Source organism: Rissa tridactyla, chromosome 10 (assembly GCF_028500815.1).
Source record: "Rissa tridactyla isolate bRisTri1 chromosome 10, bRisTri1.patW.cur.20221130, whole genome shotgun sequence".
In the NCBI taxonomy this organism is placed as follows: domain Eukaryota; kingdom Metazoa; phylum Chordata; class Aves; order Charadriiformes; family Laridae; genus Rissa; species Rissa tridactyla.
Window position 1 is genome coordinate 3034133 of NC_071475.1, and position 21794 is coordinate 3055926.

Sequence of the window (21794 nt, forward strand, 5' to 3'; positions counted from 1 at the left end):
TTTGGGGTGGATATTGTGAAAAATCTCTTCACCAAAAGAGTTATCAAACACTGGAACGGGCTGCCCAGGGAAGTGGTGGAATCACCATCCCTGGAGGTATTTAAAAGACCGGTAGATTGTGGCACTGAGGGACGTGGTTTAGTCTTGGCAGTGTTTATGCTTGGCAGTGTTAGGTTAACGGTTGGATTTGATCCTAAAGGTCCCTTCTAACCCTTCTAGACGGTTCTAAGAAGGGCCCGGCCAAGCACGCCTGTGGGGAGTCTGGGTGTTGGTTGTGGTACCACACAAGCCGCTATGCGTGTGCAGGCACAGAGGGTGTGGGTAGGAAGGGACCTGCCTCCTCTGCGGCCTCCCATCGCACCGGAGCTGCTGTCTGCACTGCAGCACTGCCACAGCCGCCAGCCTTTCCTCAGAGGTCTGAGGAGAGAAGAAAATGGCTGGAGAAATTTTCCCGCTTCGTGTTTGAAAAAATAAAGGATGGAGACACAAGGACACAAATCTGTTCTTTTGGGATTTTATTTGCAGCTGTGATGTAGAGTGAGGTAGTAGCAACAGCATTTGTCAGGAAAAAAATGAAAGAAAGCAAAATATGACAAGATACATTCAGGTTGATTAATCGGGCAATAACAAGTTCTAAGATCAATAATGCAGGCAAGTGGAATAAGACTATGTAAACTCTCCAGCACCTTAATCCATGGGAGAATAACCATCCTGCTGGTGCAAGAGAAATCCATATTTGCTACTCTGCATGTTGGCAGCAAGTTCATTTTCTTATTCAGCAATTACTTGAATATTCTGTTCATCCAAGTCACATGACTATCGGGGTTTTCGTTAACTGGTAAACTCAGGAAAGCAAAAACTGAAGCAACCAAGGAAAAAAGGTATTTTTAGAGCTAATTAAAGAGATAAAAAGAACGAAGCTAGTTATAGCTACATTAAAATCACTTCTGAACGGTATACAGCAGACTGCTTCCTGCTCTAAGAGACAGGGACTGATCTGCAGAGAGGGCAGAACTGGCAGTTGGAAGACCTTTGTCCTTCCTTCTGTCCTGAGACAAATCTGTCACGTATCATTAGGCAAATTGCTTGCCTCCTCTGTAGGGTAACACAGTCTCCCTGGGTGTCACCTGGAAACGGCAACGCTCACCTCCGAAAGATGCTGCAAGGTTTGATTCATTAATGCTGGCAAAGCAGTTTGAGATCAATAGAGTAATGGTAGCGCAGCGTGGCGAGTGTGCTGTTAAAGTCATCGTTATCTGTTGGGCCTGGCGCACATTCCTTCCGAGGAGTATCTATCGCAGAGCAGTGGGGTGTCCTACTTTACCAAAGTCAGACAAGGGTGGTGTAGGTGCCTGAGTCCGATTCAGCGTCTCCGTTGGCCAGAGAAGCCCATGTGCTGTCTGCAGCTCCAAAGGGCACTCCAGCCCACGCCAACTTCAGATCCTCGTCATCACGCTCTCCCTCCCGTACACCAGTGACAGCTCTTGACTGACCCTGCCCTGAGTCACTTCATCACTAAATCTGCTGAAAACTAAGAACAAAAGCAGCATGGATAAATTTTCTGCCAGCTTAATGCACCGAACTGGCTTGATGCGGAGTGTACCTCATGCAAGGGAAGGAGCGGGTGAGGCACGAGGCAGCCACCGGTCCTTGGGCTGGTCTAAGCTGTTGAAATGCAGACCAAGCTAAGGTGAATGGGAGCCAGGGCTGCTGGGCTCTCCTCATATGATGCTGGAAAGTTCATTACCAGTTTGGTATTTTCATTTCTCTATCTGCGGGACTGTGTCCCTGTTACCAATCCTTTTTTCTTTCTTTTTACACAACGTGAAAAGCAATCAAAAACTGGGGGTGAAATTTCCTCCTTCCTCCTCTACCGCAGAGCGACCCTGGCACCATCTGTGACATACCTTTGTTACGCAGAGGATAACCTCGCACCAAATTCCCGTGTCACTTGCTAGCTTTCTTGGCATGACCAACAGCTGTGTCATGCAATAGCTGTTTGTGATGAGTTTCTGATCCTCTGTGGGAACGCATCATTTTCTCAGACTGACGAGGCAACATCCTGCCTGCCTTGAAGAACACATGAATCCTGGCACTCGGGAGGAGCAGTGTCAGCAGAGAGGTCCTTGCTGTCCAGGCTGGACGCCTGTCCTTTGGCACCGATGAGAGCTACATTCACAGTGGCAGAATGAAACTAGAAAGACGGTGGTTAAGAAAGTGGCAAATGGAAGTATTGAGCGGTGGCTCTTGCGTTTTGCCTGGCCATACAGACGTGCACACGCATACCTCCCCACCAGAATCAACATGTGGAGAAACCAGAGCGAGGTGCAGTGAGCAGCCCAGCACACTTAGTTTCAGTAGCCTGTGAAGAAAATCGTATTCCTTATTTGATAATATCAAAACCCAATGAAAACCCAAAAGAACGGATCAATTTGAAACACAGTGACAATCGTTCCCCATCGCTAACGTTGCTCTGAAGAAATCCATTCTCTGCCTTTGAGGGACCTTCACAAAGGTGAGCATCCCTAAGGCTATAGTGACAGGTCTTAAGACATTAAGCAGTGCAGAAACCTCAACCTATTTCATGCGCTCATCCCTCTAAACCAGGAAGTAAGAATGTCTCCAGCTTTGGTTTTCTTTCCTTTGTGACATCTAATCTCTATTTACTAATCTTCCTGATGCAATTAGAGACAACAAGACATAATATGTCTTACACCATCTCTTTGCTTTTGTCCTTGGACCAAAAGGGACCCTCCCTTTCTCTTCTTAGTCCATAAAATGGGACAGTGTATAGAAAGAGCAAGGATACAAAACACCTGCTGGTTGCTGATTTTGGAAGGGCCTGCAGAGAGGTCCGGGGAACACGCTGGTTCAGCTGTAGTACCTACAAATCCTGGACGTTAGCTGTGAAGATCGCATGTTCCCCGCAGCGCCTAATGCATTCGCCCTCTTCCCATGGATGCACAGCTACCCCACCTGTGTCCATCTGTGACATTAGAAGCTTGGGGGGAGCCTGCTCATTCCTCTGATGCTTGTCCAGCATGTTTCAGCTCTTCAGAGTCCTGCAGTCCCTCCTCCTCATCGCTGGGCACAGCCCTGGGACGCTTCTTTCCCCCTGTGCCTAGAAAGATGTAGCACCACCCCACAGTGTCTGTACCGCTCGGTGAAAACTGGCTGTCCGGAGATCCCTAAATAAAGCTGTCCTCTCTCAACTAGCTATGTAGTCATGTTTATAATTATTTCTCCTAGATTCCACTATCCCCAATTAAACTGCAAGAACTCTCAACTAGCTATGCAACGCTCTCCTCTTGTCACATTTGGCTTTCCAGACCAGCTTCCTCAAATTATCATTATAATGGTCTAACTTACTAAAATAAAAAAGGGGAACTAAAATGCAGTAAACCCAAACTATCTTGCTTTTGTATTCCAAGGTTTGTCACCCTTTGATTTATCTCGTCTAAAGCAGATTCACCCTGCTTCTGCTGGCATTTCGTTCATCTTCTGCTATTGCATGACCACGTATGCATTTCCACTGGCAAGAGTACAGCCATAGTCTCTTGCCTGCCCTCTAATCCCTGCCTGCAGTACAAATACCACCCCGGTAATCTACTAATGCTTTCACCTTTGCAATCCTCAACTGATTTCTAAGTCATACAGCAGCAACACATGAAAGCAAAAAGCTAGCTCTGGATAAGGCTCGATCGCCAGATACCAACCATCGGAAGCAACAGCAGTCACGTTATCTCACGGCAGATCTCCAATCCGAGCTTCTGCTGAGGTGCAGAGGACATTGCACATAGCACAAGGGATTACCAGCATCTGTACTCACTGATAAAATGCATCTGCTGCAGGTTGAACATCTGAAAAAACCAAAGCACTGATAAAGGGTCTAAATGCAGCCATTGTCGCCTGAGCCCCACACAGCGGGTGGGGGTTCACCTGCAGTGCCGCAAAGCCTGATTCTGCCACGTCCCCTCACACCAGGCACCCGGAGACACAAGCACATAAAAGAAATGGCTTTGGACTTGTTTGACATCTTCCCCCTGCTCAATAGCAAGAGCCACAAAACCACTGCAGAGTTGTGATCCCTTTGATACTGGGAGGCGGCAACGCTGGCACCTTCCCTTAGATGCCAGCTCACTCCCTGAGATGTGAAGATCCAAATCGTTCCCTTACTCTGCATTTGAGTCAGCCTCCTGCAGAGGCTTGGGACAACATGCTGAGCACAGGGGACATTCCCTCAGACAAGCGCCTGCACTGGCCCTGGCAAGACAGGCAGGGAGAAACAACCCCATGCTGCTGGGTCACGGTGTAAGATGGGCACCACACAGCTTTGCGCTTACCCCATTGGCACCACCGTAGTTAGCTGGATCCTGCACTGGTGGAAGCCAAAGCCCATGGAAAGTCCAAGTGTCACAGGGCAAAGGGGTGTTTTGATGGTCCAGACTTTGGGCTTAGGGGCATACGTCCTATTTATGACCATAATCCCAAGAGGCTGTCACACAAATGGTGACCACCACCTGAGTCCCCTGCAGGACTCCCAGCTGGCCTCCCCACCTACAGAGGTTCTCCAACAACACCAACACCTTCCCACTTTTACAGCCGGCGCTAAATACCAGCTAATTAATTTTTTACAGCTGCGTTGGAGGTATGACGGGTAATTTCGTATGATTGTTCTCCGTACTCAAGTGGAGAAGATGATCCATGGAGTGAAGTAACTTCCCTGGGGCCAGAGTGAGTCAGTTACTTTGTCAGATCTGGGTCCCTCTAAACACGGACGTTTCTGAAAGGTTTTTTAAACCATAGGAATGGTATAAAAATAGGTACAGAGGGAGGTGCACACAGCCAGCACAGAACTGCACAGGCCTTTGCAGAACTGGCCTTTCTTCAAGAATCAAGGTTTTGTTAAAGCAGTGTGTTACCAAAGCAGCAGGTTCTGCGAGCTGTTACCAAGCTCAGAAGCCTTCACAGTGAAGGTCTGGTGTGCCTGAGACCGCTCAGCTCACGACACTAGTGGCTTTGAAGCCATGGGGACCGGCAGGGCAGGACGGTGGCTGGCAGTGCCTGGAACGCTCTGCAGGACCCACAGGTTGCGTGCCACGGCTCCTCTCTGCACGGGGCATTGTACGATGGGGCGGACCCGCCACGTGAGCTCTGCAACCAGGCATTTTGTGGCAAAGGTGGCCCTGTCATGCTGTTGTTGTACCCAGAATGTGTCATGGGACAGGAGCCTGGTTGCCACGTGACCACTGTGAGCGGGACACTTTATGGGACAGGTGACTCGCATGTCGCTTCTTCCTTAGCCGTGAGTCAGCGCCAAAAGGTGCCCCAAAGATGGCACTCTGTGGGTAGGAACCAAACTGGCTGCACGCATGATGCTCTCCGGGATCTGCAGGTCCATCCTGGATGCAAAGGGTCAGGGATTGTCTACAGAGGCCCAGGGGGCTCTTTTAGGATCCTCCTGCAGCGTGATTCCCTCCTCAAACACCAGCGACCTCTCAGCAAGCGCGGCATGCTGCATATTAGCTTCAGCTCTATCTGCCTCAACTCTTTCAAGTCACAGATTTTTCGCAATCCCCTCTTGTCTGCTCTAAAAGGAGAAGTAAATTCTGTATCAATGGCAACCACGAGAAGCCTGGATAATTTTGAGTGTATGTTTTCGAAGAGGGTGACAAAGATACTCAGCCTTGAAGGATAAGGGTGTGTGGGCAGTGAGGTTTGCTTTGCTTTTATCTTGGACAACACTTTTCAATGCCTGGTGCCTCAGCAGCTGCATTTTTGACCCCAGGGAATTATGACTCACTGTTTGCAAATCCCTGAGCCACCAAATTGAAGGTATGCCCCACAAAGCACAATCGCCTAAACCTGAAATGGTTATAAGTGGGTGTTACAGCTTCAATTACTCTGTTCTAGCGCTCAGGGCTGGCTCCATATCCCTGCCTGAATTTCTGTCAAACAGAAAACAGCACCTTTTACTTTATTTAGATGAACAGGATGTCTCTGGGTTTGTGTCCTTCAGTGAAGTCCTCAGCCAACCTGAAAGTAATCAGGCTACAAAAGATGCGTTATCCCACCTACACCAGCACAACGCCAGCCTGAGGAACACCTGCTCTGCCCAATCTGCACTCCTGCCCTCTGCCAAATTGCTTCAGACACCCGGGGCTGGCCTGCTGGAGTCCAGGGTAGAGGCTGAGGCTGCCTTTTAGCTGCTTTCTGGGTGACCTGTGTGGGGCTGCGTGCTCCACTGCCTGCCATCCTTTCTGCTGGAGTGGATCAGTTCACCGAGCAATACCTGTGGCTTGGGGAAAAACAATGCAAATACCGTAACAGGCATTTCTTAGCAGGCAGCGAGGAGAGCTGTGTGCGAGGAGTCTGAGACCCGCCAGTAAAGAAATGAATAAGAAAGAATGATCTTTTATCCTCCAGTATCTTTTTTTTCCTTGATCATCAGTGTTTTTCTCATCAGGAAAGAGCGTGTGCGTTCACCGCTGCAGACCAGTGCTGTTCACAGAGGGTTAACGCTCTCTCTTTTTGGGTCACACATCAAATAGCCTGCGGTGGGAAGGAATCACCACCAGCCATCTGGCAGGGCACGATGGGTTTGTCTCTGGGGAAGGGGACGCTGCGGACCCCCACATACACGCATGCCCAAGGTCCTTGAACAGCCAGGCTTGGGTCAGAGGTTCTGATTGAGCCTGGGAGGGCCACAGGGGCTGCCTTTGCAGGAGAAATGTAAATCCCAGCTGGTACTTTGTAGAGCATCATCCAGGGAAGTTCCTGCCAGCAGATTCCAAAATTTAGTAACCTGGTGAGAAATCTGCATTACCTCACAGCAAGCACTGCGCAAACACGAGGCTCCTGGAGGATGCAGAAGTCACAGCAAGAGCTGCCAATCTGCAAATGACCCCCCTCTTGCTGCTGTTAGCGGGATCTTCAACTTCCCACTGTTTGTGGCAGATCCTGCAAAACCGAGGCTTTAAAATCCAGGTTTAAACTCTACGTGAACAACGGGCTTCCAAGGTAGATACACCAGCAAGTGCTTTCCTTTCCAAAAACAAGCTGAGAAAGAGGATGCATGCAAAGAGGATTCCATGCGAAGATGGAAACTCAGTTATTGTACCGAGAGTGGCCGGTGACGCTTCCTCGCTGGGCTTCACTGACACTGAGGACGGGATGGTGGCCCTGGGACTGACGGTGCCCCTGGGACTGTGCTGTTCTGAGGTGGGTCCTGGCCCCACGTTTGCAGGACCTTAAAGGGTCAGAAGGAAAAATTCAATACCACTTATCTGAGAGATCGGGCACTAAATCTCACGGTCCCATGGCACCCGAGCACCGCATTACTGCACAGCCCTTCTTTCACCTGGAGGAGACACGTGCCACCTCTCCCCGTCTGTCACCCCAGGGACAAACGCCACCTCCTGCAGCAACCCCAGGAGATGCACTGAACGCCCCAAAGCCTGTCAGGCTGACAGGACAGCGATGACACCGGGATGATGCAGTGAAGCCTGCTGATCCCTGCAGCGGACCCCCGTAAGGCGCTCCGCTACCCCCGCAGATGTGGGTGACTTTTGCCCATCGCAAACAGCCACGGGATGCAACCTCATCCTGAGGTTTCTGCCGAGAGCCTGCGGGAAGGGAAGCGGGTCCTCCCTTTCATCAGCCGTTATTACTGATGTGAGAGCTGCAGTGAATGGGGCTGGAGGCGCCGGCAGCCCCTGGCAGTAGTTCCCCCCCCCCCCCGCGGGCCCGGCCATTGCCCCCCGAGCGGCGGGCAGCCCCTGCGCCACCCGCGTAGCGCACGCTATTCGCCAAGGGGCGGTGCTACGCTACCGCGCCAGCGCCGGCACCGCTCCCCGCCTGCGGGGACCCTGGGCGCCCCCTGGCGGCGGCGTGCGGCCAGGCGGGGACACGGCGGGCGGGGAGCGGGGGCTCAACACAGCCACTCTGCAGCCCAAGGGTGCGACCCACCCGCTGCCCAGCAGCCAGCATCGCCCCTCTCTGCCCATGGCTAGGACCCCCAGCCTCCTCCTCCGCGGCGTCCCCGCCCCCCCGAGTCTCTGGAAAGGCAGCATTTGTCTTCTCAAACCCAGATTTGCGCCCCGTCCTCCACACGCCGCCTCTGGCTTTGCAGTCACCAAAGGCATTTTCAAGGCGCGGTGCCACATGGACAGGCCATTTGAGGGTTGGTTCGAAGCGGGTTTTTTACCCAGGTCCTGTCTGCACTGGGAAGTACTAGACTGGCAGCCCCAATCGCAGCCTAATTATCTGACACAGTTAAGCCAGCGCTGTTCCCTCCATCCAAAACATGCTCTGATCCTGTAACAAAATCCAGACCCACCCGAGCTGAAGCAGGTCTCCTCGAGTTGGGCAACATACCCGTTCCTTGCTCAGGCTCTACATTTTAACCACACACATAGCAGATTTCTGCCATTAGCAGCCCACCAGCGCCTGTCTATGGCGGTTTCCAGTAAGCTTTAAAAACAGAGTTAAAAGTACTTTTTATAGTGATGAAGTGTCCTTGCTGCAATTTTTTTCATCCCTGTTACAACAATACCTGTCACATAGGGGTCTCGCCCCCTTACAAGACTCACAGACATTCTCCCGTTTTCTTCCAGCAGGTTTTCCTGTGTGCTGCCTGATGCTTCGTACAATTGCTGTCCACAGACAATTTTCTCCATTAGTTTTTCTGAGTCTCATGGCCTAAGGCGGGAAGGAAAACAGATTTATTTTTTTTAAAACCCCGGAAGAAATCATTTTAAAGAAAGGTGAACATTGTAAGGGGGGCTACTGCAGATTCCTGAAGTAACTTGAGGAAACCCCAGGGGAGCAGCCCTTGAGTAGACGGTGCCTGTTAGTGCTGCCTCTGTGCGAAGGCGGAACATGTTTCCAGGGCAGCCCAACAAAGCGCAGGAGCTGAGCCCCCAGCCAGCCCCCCACCCGGCCCACCATTCCCCTGGAAATCACAGACGAGCCCCAGGCAAGAACCACAGCGTGTTTTGCTTGGCAGAGGCTCAGCCTGAGTTGTGCTGACTAGCTGAAAAATGAGGTTGTAAAAATAATGAAACTGGAAGGCTTCTTTTTTTTTTTTTTTTTTTTTTTTTTTTCTTTCCAGCTGCTTTTCGAGGGCCGTAGCAAGGCTAAGTAAACTCTGCCATCACTCAGCCCGGTCGTACCTGCGCTCTCGTGGCTGGGAACTGCAAAACCTCGCTCGGGATCGAACACAGAGAGAGAATTGTCCCCGACTTCCCGCTGGCAGCCAGAAGGCTGCCGTGATTTTACAGGCACAGGGTTAAACAGTGAAACACCAATAAAGGCTGAAACACAGAGTTTTATCCCGGTCATCGCGACAGCCACATGCCTGTGCTTTTTTCGGGATCGCTGTTAGATTTGTACTAAAATCTCCAAACTAAGGTGTTGCCAGGATGACTTCTGCTACACATGCACAGCCCTGTTTAATATCTCCTGCCCCTGACCCGGGCTCCTCAGAGAGCAACGCGTTATATCATGGTCCCTGTGTATTCCAGGTGCAAGCTCCCTGCTGGTATGAGGATCATATCGGGATAAATCCTGTTCCCTGCTGCAACAGCCTTCAGTGTGCTCCTGTGGTCACAGCCAACCCGCTCCTTCAGGAAAACAACTTCTCCTTTCCTCCTTGAGAACAAATTGCTCTGACAGATGACACGGCTCTGAGTTTGGCATCAGCCCTGTGAAAACAGAATAGCATAGGGTTTTTCCTGGGGTTCTGTGCATGGCTTATCCTGCCAGAGGCATTTATTAGAGCGCTCTCGGCCCTGGCAGACGGCTGGGCTGGCACCGGCTCCACTGCGGCTGTTCCTCTCCCTCTGCTTGGTGTCCCTGAGCGTGACATGTTCTCTCCACAGCACGTCACCTGGAGCTAGGGCATTACGCCAGTGCCTGGATGGCAGCGGGGTCTGGTCACCGCTCTCATGCTGCTTCCCGACCCGCAGCTCTCTGGGGCATCACTGCTGGAGGGGGACATTCCCTGCAATGGAAGAATTAAAAAAAAAACCAAACCAAAACCCAACATATAAAGAGAGAAAAATAAGTGTCTCTGGACTCCTGGCTCTCACTGCTGCTTGGCACCGGCACTGGGTGGCCAGACCCACATGCAGCTACCTGGGACAATTCGGAGACAGTGGCTGGCACGGGCCCTGCAGCGCTCCTCGCCTGCAAAAACGGCCTCTCCCTGCTCAAACACTGCCCACGAGCTATCCATGAGCTTTCCCAGCCGTCATAGCCAGTGCACCCAGCCAAGAACCCTGCGGTCCCTGTGCCAGCCGTTAACTGAACCCATGCACGGAGGAACAACAGCCTGGCACCCGTGTGCACCCGCTCGGTGCAAGCTCAAAGGTCTGCACAACACGCCGGGAGACGGGTTGGCAGAGCCAAACTCATCCTTGAATAAGAAGCCTAAAGGCAGCAGCTTTTCAACCCAAAGATAAATTTAGGCTACATGGTAGGGCTGAAGTCTTGGAACAGACGCTGCGCAGGCTCGGCATGGCTCAACTATCACGATTAGAAATGGATCCGAACCCGGGGTTAGTATATAACAGCCTGATCCAGAGCTCGCCGGGGTCTGGGATGGGTCAGATGTTGAAACTCGCATTTGCCAGCAAGCTCGCATCCAGGCTCTGGGCTGAACCCATCAGAGAGCAACCTTTGGCTTGGGATGTAACAACTGAAGCCCAATTATCTCCAGACACAAGGGGAAACGTGCATTTATTTCTTTCCCTCCCTTTGCCAGGAGAAATTGCCCTGAGGGAGAGAGGGGAAATAAAGGCTGGAGCTGTGCGTGTTATTAAAGATGCAGTCTGGAGTTCATTTATTCCCTGTGACACGGAGGCTGGGGTTGAAGGAAGGACAGTGACAGACACTCCTAGCAGAGGAACTTTCCACAGCAAAACCAACCCAGACAACTGGAGGGAGTCCCCAGAGGCAGCACTGCTGGGCAGCCTTAAATTAGAGCCGTCTGTTTCGCTCAGCCCTCCATGTTTCGCGGTTGTTTCTCCCTGAACCTGCCTACCCGGTTCCCGTGGCCCCATAGCCCAGCTCTTTGGAGGAGAGGGCCAAGATAAACATGCTTTTCCTGGAGAGCAGAGGGACCGGGAACATCTCCTTAGCTGGAAGGATGAGGCTAAGGCGGTGGACACCCACCCCTGCGACCATCTCCCGCTGTGCTGCTGGAAGGTAGCCCCGCTGTCGCCCAAAACAGCGAACAAACTACCCGCTTGTGCTAGGATATGCTCACGGGGCCAGCTGCCAGATTCACAGGTCTGGTGCCTAAATCAATCAAAGGGAAATCGAAGCCGTTTGCCAAGAAAATTTCCATGATAGGAACTGGGGGGGGGAGACAGTGAGGGGAGAAATGGAAGGCCAGGTAAGAGGCGATGCTGTTTTGAACGTAGCACACCAGGAGACATCCCATTTTATTTAGCCTTTGCCAGGAGGCTATTTGACTCCAGATCCAAACTCACAACAAATTTAGGAAATCCCCTTCCAATACTTGGCAATCCCGGGCCAATTCAAAAAATTATCTTCGTGACTCATATTAAGATCTTAAAGAAGGGCTGAGTCCTGGATTGCATTATGCAAACATGAAAAGTCTGTTGTCCCACAGGGCTCACAGGCGAAAGCACCGCTCCGGCAATCACGGCAGACAACATCCGTTCCTCACTCTTATCTGCTTTAGATATTTGGGCATAAAGCATCAATCACCTCTTCTCCAGTCACGTGTTAAACCACTAACATTTTCCTTTCTCCAGCTCTCTTTGCCTATCTTAGTTCAGGGCTGGTTATTACCGTGCCCTGGCTGCCTGCAGCGCTCCTACTCTGGCATTGTTTCGCTGTCAATTATCAGCGGCTTTTAGCAGAAGATCTGGATTCAGCTTAAAATCTACTTGTGCAAAACCTCGCCTCACAGAGCAACAGCACTCCCCATGCCAGCGAGACAAACCGTCCCAATTTGTGCCTCATTTTGTAAACGAGACGCCGTAACCCCATCTCCAGTGCCACATCCCAGCGCCGCCCGTGCTGACTGCCCTTCTCCGCTGCCGGCCCGTGCCAGGTGCTACCATCAGGCTTTAAGCTTTTGGCCACTCGAAGCCACCGCTACCAGAGCCCTGACGAGAGCCGGCTTTGGCTAAAAACGAGGAGAAAACAGAGCCGCTTTGTGCAGCGGCTGGAGAGGAGACTTAAAAGCACGTGGATGCCTTAGGCGTCCCGGATTATTTGTTATAATTACTTTTTGCTCTTTTGCAGGCCGCGCAGTGGTTCTCCACAGCGGGGCCGAGTGAGGGGCTACCGCCCCTCTAGCGCTTGGCTGGCCCCGAGGCCTGGTCAGGCCCGGGAGCCCAGCAGGGCCGCGGGCCCAGCCGCATCGCGGGAACCTCCGGCCCTGGGCGGCGGAACGCGGCGGGGGAGGGATGGTGGCAGCACCGGGGGAGGGAGGCGGCCACCCGGGGCTCTGGAGGGGCCGGGCCCGCCCCGACGCAGCCGCGCCTCCAGCCCGGCCCTTCTCCTCAGGCACTCGCGCGGCCGCCCTACCCCGCGGGGCGGGGGGGGGGGGGGGCCTCGAGAGCCACTGGGCGCCGCCATCGTGAGCCTCCTCCCCTGGTGGGCGCCGCCATCTTGTGCCCTCCCCGTAGAGAGCGGGCGCCGCCATCTTGTGCCCTCCCCGTGCCGTGTGTCGGCCATGGCGGGGCTGCTGTGCCGCCTGCTCCTCTGCCTGGCGGTTGCCGGGGCCGGAGTCGGTGCCGACCTGCTGCTGGAGGAGGCGCGGCGCTCCGTGGACCTCAGCACCCACCTGGCCAAGGTCTCGGCCGAGCTCAGCTTGGCCAACGCAGCGGGCGGCGCGGCCGCCTCCTCCTTCCTGCTGGCGCTGGAGCCCGGCCTGGAGCCCCGCCTGGCCTACCTGGGCGTGCAGGTGAGCGGGGGGCGGCGGGGGACGGAGCCCCGCTCCGGGGTTGGGGGGGGGGGGGGGGCGCGGCGCGGCCCGGGGCGCTGCCCGGGCCCCGCCGGCCGTAAGGGACACGTAGGCAGAGCGCCGCGCCCCCGCCTCCCGCCGGGCCCGGCCGCCGCTTGCACCCCGCAGCGGTCGGGGAGAGGCTCCCCGCTGGCCGCACTGCTCCTCCACTGCCCCCGCAGCCCTGTAAATGATGAAGTTAAGGGTTTCTGTGGTTATACAGACCAAAGAGGGGGGGAATAGCTGAGGTGGGGAAGTCTGGGAAGCGATGAGGGAGGCGGGAGAGATGCTAATTAACGTCGTTAGTGCTGTAAGGAGAGCCCCTCGGGTGGAGCGGGGCTTGTGTCCCCGGCTAGCGCAGGCCTGGGGCTGGGGGTCCAGCCTCTTACCCCACGGGACACACAAGAGGGCTCTGCTAATCCCAGGAGTATTTGCACCGATCTCCTTTTTTCTTGCTGGCCGAGTCAGGTTCCCGTGGCCTTCTGGCTCCCCAGCCCCTGCAGAGAACATACAAGAGAAATCACCAGAGCGGTTCACAGAGATTATCGTTTGCACAAGTTACGGTGACTGTGCTGGCTTGGGAACCAGGCTGAGGGGAATGCCAGAGAGTTAGACATCTGTTCTTGCGCACTGACCACACTGCAATTTGTATTAATGAAAAACATTCTAAAAGGGTTTGTTGGGTTGTTTTTTTTTTTTCCCTTTAAATAAAGTAGTTCTCTACCAGTTTGTACTTTCTGTGGGGCATCCCGCTAAAAAGTGGATAGGGACTCCATGGAGTTTGCCCTGGAGATGTTAAGCCTTTTAAACAGCAGCACACTGATCAGTCTGTTGTTTTGGAACAGGTGAAGGGTGAGGAAGAGGAGGAGAACACCTTGGAAGTGAGAGAGACTAAAGTTAAGGGTAAAAGGTGAGTGTTACCCTCTAAGGTCAGTACCTAGAGTTGTGCATGGGGGTTCCAACATCATCCTCATGGTGGAGCAGAAATAGCACCCCAGTCCCACATACCTAGAGATCCTGGAGTCTTTTTTTTCCCCCGGAAGAGACCCACTCTGTACTCAGGCTCCATCCTGGGGTGCTACAGAGGCAGGGAACACAGTTCACACAAGCAGCCAAACCCAATTGCTGCAGCCCAAGAGGCCCCGGTAGAAGTCATTTCCCTCCCTCAGATGCTCTTTCCTTGGGAGATCACACACGCGGTTTTAGATCTCTGCACTGACCCCAGCACAAGCGGCACGTACCTGCTTCTCACAGCCACCCATAGCCGCTAGTGAGAGGAGAGCCCTATGAGGGAGGGAATCACTCTCTTAAATGCAGCTCAGCTGCCTTCAGTGGGGGGCACAGCTGTGCTTAGTCTCTTGTACTCAGTGCCTTAAGTAATGCCCTGTTCCTGCATTAGAGGACATCAGGTAAGAGAAGCATTATAGCTATGGCCGTCCTCTTACCCATTGCTTCCTTTTGAGGTCTCAAATGATTGTCAGTGGTGATTACAGAGAGATTGTAAGCGCTCTTTGGCTGCGTCCCCAGAGCACCGCTCTTAGTCTACGATGTGAGGAGTACCACAGTGTGCTGGATGCTGTGGCGCAGCATGGGCTGTTGCCCGCTGCAGGGAGAGCGGATGCTGTCTTTTGCCTGAGGCTCTGCACTGCCAAGCTTGGGATACTGTGCATACGCTGCAAGACTGGGCAGGCGGGTGCTTTCTGAGCCGTGAGCGCTGAGAAATAAAAGGTGCTTGTAAAGTGGGTCAAAAGCACGGTGCTGCTGGGTTTCAAGAGGACAGTAGCTGTCGAGTTCCGTTGCCAAGGTAGACCGTAGTTTGATATATTTGGAGATCCTGCTCTTGGGCCACCAGGCATGACTTGAAGTCCATTCATTTCTGTCATCACCTCGGTCCATCCGGTGCATCCTTACGGGTTTGGTGAAATCTCAATCCTTTCTGTAGAATCTCAGTACAAAGCCATCCTCATATTCTGGCTGTTCTGTAGTTTCAGATCCTGTGGGTAAAAAGCTGAGAATCAGCAGAATTTGTGGGAACAGGTGCTTAAGATGTTGTGATTTTTCTTCTGGACACTTGCACATGCTTCCTCTGATTCGGGTCATTCTTGTTATCTGGAGAAGAATGGGAAAACCCCTGCTGAAATATCTTTTATAAATACAGAACTAGGGAGGGGAGTGTGTCACCATTCCCCTTCCAAAATGGGAGCCAGGTGTTTTTTTGAAGCAAAGGCTGTAATTGTGCCTGGACACAGTTTACCCTGCACTGCCTCCTGTCCTGCTTCCCCAGTCCAGAGTAAGCACCACCCTCTGGGACAAGGCATCTCTACGCCTTGGAGGAGCAAATAAAATATTGGCCCCAATCACACACACAATACACGTGATATATGGACTCCCATCCACAGGGTCATATATTCAGGGGGTGGATCTGATTGCACTCTCAGGGAAGACCTCACATGACTTACCCATCTTCTCCCTTCCAGTGGAAAATTCTTCTCTGTGAAGCTGCCATCTCCTTTGGCACCAGGAGCCAAGGTCCATGTTTCTGTTGAAATGGTTTTCACGCATGTCCTGCAGCCCTACCCCACCCACATCACCCAAAGTGAGAAGCAGTTCGTGGTCTTTGAAGGAAATCACTATTTCTACTCTCCATACTTCACCAAGACCCAAACAACCCGGGTCAAACTGGCCTCTAGGAATGTGGAGAGTTACACCAAGCTGGGCAACCCTTCTCGCACTGAAGACACGATTGAATATGGCCCCTTCAAGGACATTCCTCCATACAGCCAGGTAAACTGTGCAAAGAGGCTGTGGCTCTGCAGAGAGCATCTTGCAAACGTGGCACCTGCGTCTCAGAGGCTGGGGATTAGGAAGCAGAAGCTTTTGTGTAAGAATCACAGGTCAAGCCTGAGTTAGCCCACGTGCAGGCTATGAACGTGTGTTCCAGCCAGGTGGTCGTGGTACAGACATTGATGGCTGACCGTTGCTTGGTAGTCACAGAGCAAACCAAGCCAGTTTGTGGATCGTTCTGGCAGGGGTGTATTTGTAACGGGGAAGAATGCATCTTTAGCCTCCTCACCGTTCGAACTCAACCAGGCACGTGGGGTGTGACCTGTGAGTACACCCCAGGTACCCAGTGCCCTGTGGGAACTGGGCTGGGGTGGCTCAAACCTTCCTGCGCAGTCAGCTTCACCTCTCTGCAGAGCCTGTCAGGGAGGTTTCTCTGTGGGACACGGAGACAGGTAATTATAAGGGGAGGTTGCTCCTTACTTCAGTTCTAACAGTTTATCTTTTTTCCTTGTTAGGATACTCTGAAGGTGCACTATGAAAATAACAGTCCATTCCTGACCATCACCAGTATGACCCGAGTCATCGAGGTGTCTCACTGGGGGAACATTGCGGTTGAAGAGACGGTTGATTTAAAGCACACAGGAGCAGTGCTGAAAGGGCCTTTCTCCAGATACGACTACCAGCGACAGCCAGACAGTGGGATCTCTTCTGTCAAATCTTTTAAGGTTGACATTTTGCCTTTTTTTTTTTTTTAAACTGTGGTTTTCCCCTTTCTTACATTCCCAGAGGGGAAAAATAAAAATACAGTTTTCCCATAGTGGGAATAGGGAGTATTAATAAGGGAATAAGGGAAGATAGCTTTTGGAGGTAGAATTAGGAGGTTATATGCTTTGTTGCATCTGTTGGCCAAACAAACTGCATATACCAGGGCATGTAATGTTCCTCCACACTCCCACCCCTCCAACCTCAGGGACCTTCTAAAACACCCTTAGTCCCTGTGCTGACAGCTCTTCTTTCCATTTTCCACTGTGCAACGGCTGTTCGTTCTGTCCCCACCCTCTTATTTTCAGAGTTGCTTTCTCTGTCAGATCCTCATCATGTTGAACAGTATTAATTGGAATCTCACCCATTCATTCCTTGCTCACAAAGCACTCAACATGAGTTAAAGCTGTGGCTCTGCTAGACAGATGTGAAAAATATTACGTGTTTCCATCTGAACCAAAACCTTTCTCGCTGCTTGAAGCCTCCAGGATTGATTGTTGTAATTCTCTAAGGTGGTGCAGCCAAACAGAAATTTCATTTTGCGAAGCGTAAAGCCAGCAAGCTCAGTGAGCTAGGGCAGCGGGCTGGAGCGAAAAGGGAATTGCTGTCCTGGTGGGCACAACGAGATCCCTTGCTGCCTGGGATATTTGGAACTGGGCTGGAGAAATCACATTCATTTAGAGGCCAAGTGCTTTTAGCGCTGGCAGCCACTTCTGTAGCCGATTGCTTAAAATAGCACAATTTTACCACTCAGTGCAACTGAATGGCCATTTCGTCATCTCCCACGTGGGAGCGCAGTTTCTCGATCCTTAACAGCCATTATTGGTTTTGCCAGTTTCACTGGGAATAGCTCCCAGGTGATGCGCTGACTGTTGCTTCTCTCCATACAGACCATTCTCCCAGCTGCTGCTCAGGACGTCTATTACCGAGATGAAATCGGAAACATCTCCACCAGCCACCTCCTTGTTCTGGATGACTCTGTGGAGATGGAGATCCGTCCCCGCTTCCCGCTTTTTGGGGGATGGAAAACCCATTACATCATTGGCTATAACCTGCCAAGCTACGAATACCTCTACAATCTCGGTGGGTGGCACAGGGGAAGGGAGTAAGAAGCCTTCTTCTCTGTGTTTAAAGGTGGTTGCTGTACAGTAAAGAACTCAAAGCTGCAGTACACTGCACCTTAGCAACAACAGTTCTAGAATATGCAAATCCACCCTCTTTTCTTTGCTGCCTTCAGGTTTTTGTAGACATCTGTTTAAAATATACTTGAGTGAGCTAGTGCCCCCTGCTGCACAATGTATCCATCCGAATTCTGCTCTTCTGTTAGCAGCTGAGCTTCAAGGTTGCCCCTTGTTCTTTGAGGAATTGTAACCGCCCTCTGGTCTGCACTCTCCTAGGTGATCAGTATGCCCTGAAAATGAGGTTTGTCGACCACGTGTTTGATGAGCAAGTGACAGACTCTCTGACTGTCAAGATTGTCCTCCCAGAAGGTGCCAAGTAAGTGTCGTTACTCCTGGCTTGTTACTGCAAACGATGCTGGGTTGGTGGCAATTCTCCAGCCTGCTCTACCAGCCTGAGGACACTGAAACAAAACCATGACTGTGCATGTGGAGAAGACCTTGAACACAGCTTTGCTTCCTTTTAGACTGTCATTTAAACTGCGTAATTGGCCTTGCGCTAGAGGCCACAGTTGGCCAGCCAAGTCCTAGGTTACGTCATCTCAAACAGTGTAGAGTCATACAGGACTCTGGCTTTATCCACAGGAATATCCATGTGGACAGCCCGTATGAAATCAATCGTGCTTCAGATGAGCTTCACTACACTTACTTGGACACTTTTGGACGCCCAGTTATTGTGGCGCACAAGAACAACCTGGTGGAACAGCACATCCAAGACATCGTGGTGAGTGTGGCATGTGTCTTTGCATGGTTTGCCTGAGCAGTTGCGCCTCCTCCAAATTCAGCGGCATGATCAAAACGCTGATATTGGGTTGTAGAAATAAATACCTGCTGGACAGCACAGCCAGTTCTGCTGCTGCCTGAGGAGAGTTCTCTCCCATAGCAATGCGGGTCATCGCTCAGTGTTCCAAACTTCTCTCCTAGGTTCATTACACCTTCAACAAAATCTTGATGCTGCAGGAGCCTCTCTTGGTGGTTGGAGCCTTTTACATCTTGTTCTTCACTGTGATCGTCTACGTGAGGCTGGATTTCTCCATCACTAAGGTGCAGTATGGTGCAGAGCCTGGTGGGAGTGTTAGTGGCTTACTCAGCTGATGGTTGGAGACTTTCAATACCAGTAATTCTCACTGAATTTTCCTGACGATTGAACATCTTACTGATGCTTAAGGGGAGCCCTGTTTTTATGCTGTCTGAGCATTGATACTTCTGCAGGGCTTGAACTGGTGTGCCAAGGCTAACCCGAGGTTTGCCTTCTGGATGAAAAGGAATCCATCCCTGAGAAGCAGGGATGTCTCCAATTCTCCTCCTGCAACATTTTGTCTTTTTGTTAAGCTATGTGTTGGGATAGGCTGAGTGCTGAAAGGTGCTTGCCCTAGTCAGTACTTGCACCATTTACCTAATTACTGACAGTTGACTTAATTGCAAAGGGAGCAGTTTCTGTAACAGTCCTGTGACAGGTTGCAAGCATGGCTTGGTGCACATCAAAGATACGACTTCTTTGATCTTCCCATCTGTCCTCTTGCAGGACCCAGCTGCTGAAGCCAGGATGAAGGTTGCCTGCATCACAGAGCAAGTGCTTACTCTGGTGAACAAGAGACTTGGGCTGTACCGTCACTTTGATGAAGCAGTGAATAAATACAAGCAGTCACGGGACATCTCCACCCTGAACAGCGGCAAAAAGTCTTTGGAGACGGAGCACAAGGCCCTTACAAGTGAAATAGCCTCTCTGCAGTCTAAACTGAAGACAGAAGGTTCTGACTTATGTGATAAAGTAAGACATTCTAATACTTTTTATTTAAGCTTTCCTACTCTGGGCTCTCTGAAGTATTCTAGGTGAGTTTTAATGTGGGGTTTAGGTTCTGCAGCCTGTTGGTGGTTTTTTTTTTCCTCCTCTGAAAATGGCTCGGTCCCTGCCAGGGGCTCTGAAGATCAGTTTGTTCTTTTTGCAGTAATCTTGGTTATGCAGCCCTGTAAGTGCTGCTGGGGAACGGCTGCTTGTGCTGTTTCTTAAACAACCTTCGAACCAGCTGCATGGGTGCAGATTAATGCTTTTGTAACACAATCCTGCTGCTTCTCATTGAGCTCATGGCAGTGACACTTGGGCAAAAATGGAAACTATTAACACGTTATCAGTTCCGACTGTACTACTGACACCAGCCAAACCAGAATCTTCTCTGTATCTTCTTTTTTTTTTTTTTTTGTTGCTCATGTGAATTTGGCGCTGACAGAATTGCGGTAACACGATGCTCCTCAAGGGGTATTTCTCTATACCACGTTGAAAGCCATGGCACAGTGAGCACACACCCACTAACCTTTCCTTCCTCCAGTGTACTTCAGCACTTACCTGGAACAGCCACTTGACCCCAAGCGAGGGACACGTCAGTCTCTGATGTCCGTTCAGCCAACAGGCACCTTGCTTAATCTGTTATTAACACAAAGAGTTGCTCTGTCGCTGCAGACCTGCTTCTCACACACCATTAACTGTAGGGACGCAGCTTCCAGCTGTCATAGTTGTGATTTAGCTTGAAGGCTTTAAAATCTGCCATTAGACACTCTTTAATAGTCACTGCACCTCTTTCCTCCCAGTATGGCTCCTGGGTCCTCGGAGTCCCTTTATCTGCACTACTTAATTATCCATTCGTGAGATATTTGTCATAACGTGATGCCAGAGAGAGGTGATCGCTCAGAAGGCAAAATTGAGGGATTGGAGGTGTTTCCACTTGGCACTGACTTCATTGTTTGCTTCAACTTTACCGTCTCTTCTATTCCAGTTTCACTGTAGGGATGGTTTTTTGTCTCCTCTAATATTCCCTTTATTTCTTATCCTGTAAGGTAAGTGAGATCCAGAAGCTCGACGGCCAAGTCAAGGAGCTCGTTCTGAAGTCCTCAGTTGAGGCTGAGCGCCTGGTAGCTGGCAAGCTCAAGAAGGACACGTACATCGAGAATGAGAAGATGCATTCCAACAAGCGCCAAGACCTGGTCACCAAAATTGACAACATCCTCGATGCGCTGTAACTCTGATTTAGTGACTGGGTGGAGGGGAGAGAGATGAAGGGAGGTGAGAAGCCTGGGAGTGGATACACTTTGAGCCAAAACTCCTTCCCAGCAAAATTGGGGGGAAAGTTGATGTGAAATGTCTGAAAGTATGTTTTGTTTTTAGATTTTTCTGGAGAGCCTGTCTGCTCAGCAGCATGTGCTGTGCAAGGGACCATGACATCATGCTGTTTGGCTGGGTAACAGGGTTTCTTTACCAGAGGTGAGACTCAGCCAGGTTGTAAAACAGCCTCGTGCTTTCAGTTCTCCCTGTATAGATGTGTCCTGACTAAACACGCACAAATGGCCAGTCTGAGCACAGACGCACTCATGGCAAATCTGAATGTTGCATCTCCAGAAAGAATAAAAAGACGCCTTTGTTCTACTTTGAAATAAAACCGCCACTGCCTCGCCTTTCCGTGTTGTGCCAGGGTTGGGGGAGGCTGAGGCGCTGGTGCAGAGGGGCTGGGTGGCCCTGTCCTGCCCACGGCCAGGCAGTGCACTTCCCTGGGGAGCAGAGTTCAGCCCTGACCGCTCCTGCCAGCTGTGCGCCTTGAAGGCAGAGCTCTGCCACCCTGCAGAGCCCTGACCCAGGCTGGGGAGAAACCCAAGCCCTTGTTTACCAGAGTGGTTTGAAGCTCCTAATACATAAAGGGCCAGAAAACGGCAGCTGTGTGTCCCTGCGCTGCCTTTCTTGCTGATGCCCTGCCCTGAGCTGCGGGTGGAGGTTTCTGCGGGGCGGGGGTGGTGCAGCCCTCTCCGTTGGGCATCCCGGTCACCTGCGGGAAGCGCACTCGGCAGGAGACTGGGCTAGAACATGGATACAGCACAGAGTGATCTGAGCCACCCCAGAGGATGCTAGTGCCACAAGGTGGCTGTGCTGAGGAGGTGTGCCACGGTACCTGCACTGCCTGGCACTGTGTGAGGCTTGGGGCAAACATAGCCTCCGTAGCCCGGTGCTGCCTGCAAGCCCTGTGCCTGGACACGCACAAGCAGATGGACACTTCCCAGCCCTTCGCTAGCCCACCTGCACTGCCTGTCCCTCTGTCCCAGGC

At 51.7% G+C, this 21794-nt stretch overlaps 1 protein-coding gene and 2 long non-coding RNA genes across 5 annotated transcripts; 2 read left to right on the top strand and 1 right to left on the bottom strand.

Annotated features, from left to right (window-relative positions):
* Positions 1–179: 179 nt before the first annotated feature.
* LOC128915645 (uncharacterized) lies at positions 180–941 on the top strand. The gene is made up of 2 exons (XR_008468704.1): positions 180–274; positions 416–941. It is a non-coding gene; the product is annotated as an uncharacterized LOC128915645 (long non-coding RNA).
* Positions 890–12414, bottom strand: LOC128915644 (uncharacterized). 2 transcript variants are annotated; one of them, XR_008468701.1, is made up of 4 exons: positions 9174–12414; positions 8592–8700; positions 3717–3860; positions 890–2362 (listed from the first exon to the last, which is right to left on the bottom strand). It is a non-coding gene; the product is annotated as an uncharacterized LOC128915644 (long non-coding RNA). The 2 variants fall into 2 exon arrangements; XR_008468702.1 differs by having other exon boundaries at positions 3717–7249.
* Positions 12415–12660: 246 nt separating this feature from the next.
* Positions 12661–21137, top strand: RPN1 (ribophorin I). Of its 2 annotated transcripts, XM_054216309.1 has the most exons (11): positions 12662–12943; positions 13828–13892; positions 15460–15766; positions 16282–16491; positions 17419–17611; positions 17926–18025; positions 18292–18430; positions 18631–18750; positions 19232–19477; positions 20539–20764; positions 20867–21137. In XM_054216309.1, exons 1-10 carry the CDS (start codon positions 12713–12715, stop codon positions 20719–20721), a joined length of 1794 nt encoding a protein of 597 aa, XP_054072284.1. In that variant the 5' UTR covers positions 12662–12712; the 3' UTR covers positions 20722–20764; positions 20867–21137. The 2 variants fall into 2 exon arrangements, with proteins under 2 accessions (XP_054072285.1, XP_054072284.1); XM_054216310.1 differs by having other exon boundaries at positions 12661–12943; positions 20539–21137.
* Positions 21138–21794: the final 657 nt, after the last annotated feature.

Bases quoted from the DNA above. Each gene is read 5' to 3' on its own strand.
- RPN1 (XM_054216310.1), top strand. From the start codon at position 12,713: ATGGCGGGGCTGCTGTGCCGCCTGCTCCTCTGCCTGGCGGTTGCCGGG. The intron at 12,944-13,827 runs GTGAGCGGGGGG...GTTTTGGAACAG, and splicing joins TGGCCTACCTGGGCGTGCAG to GTGAAGGGTGAGGAAGAGGA. The intron at 16,492-17,418 runs GTTGACATTTTG...CTCTCCATACAG, and splicing joins CTTCTGTCAAATCTTTTAAG to ACCATTCTCCCAGCTGCTGC.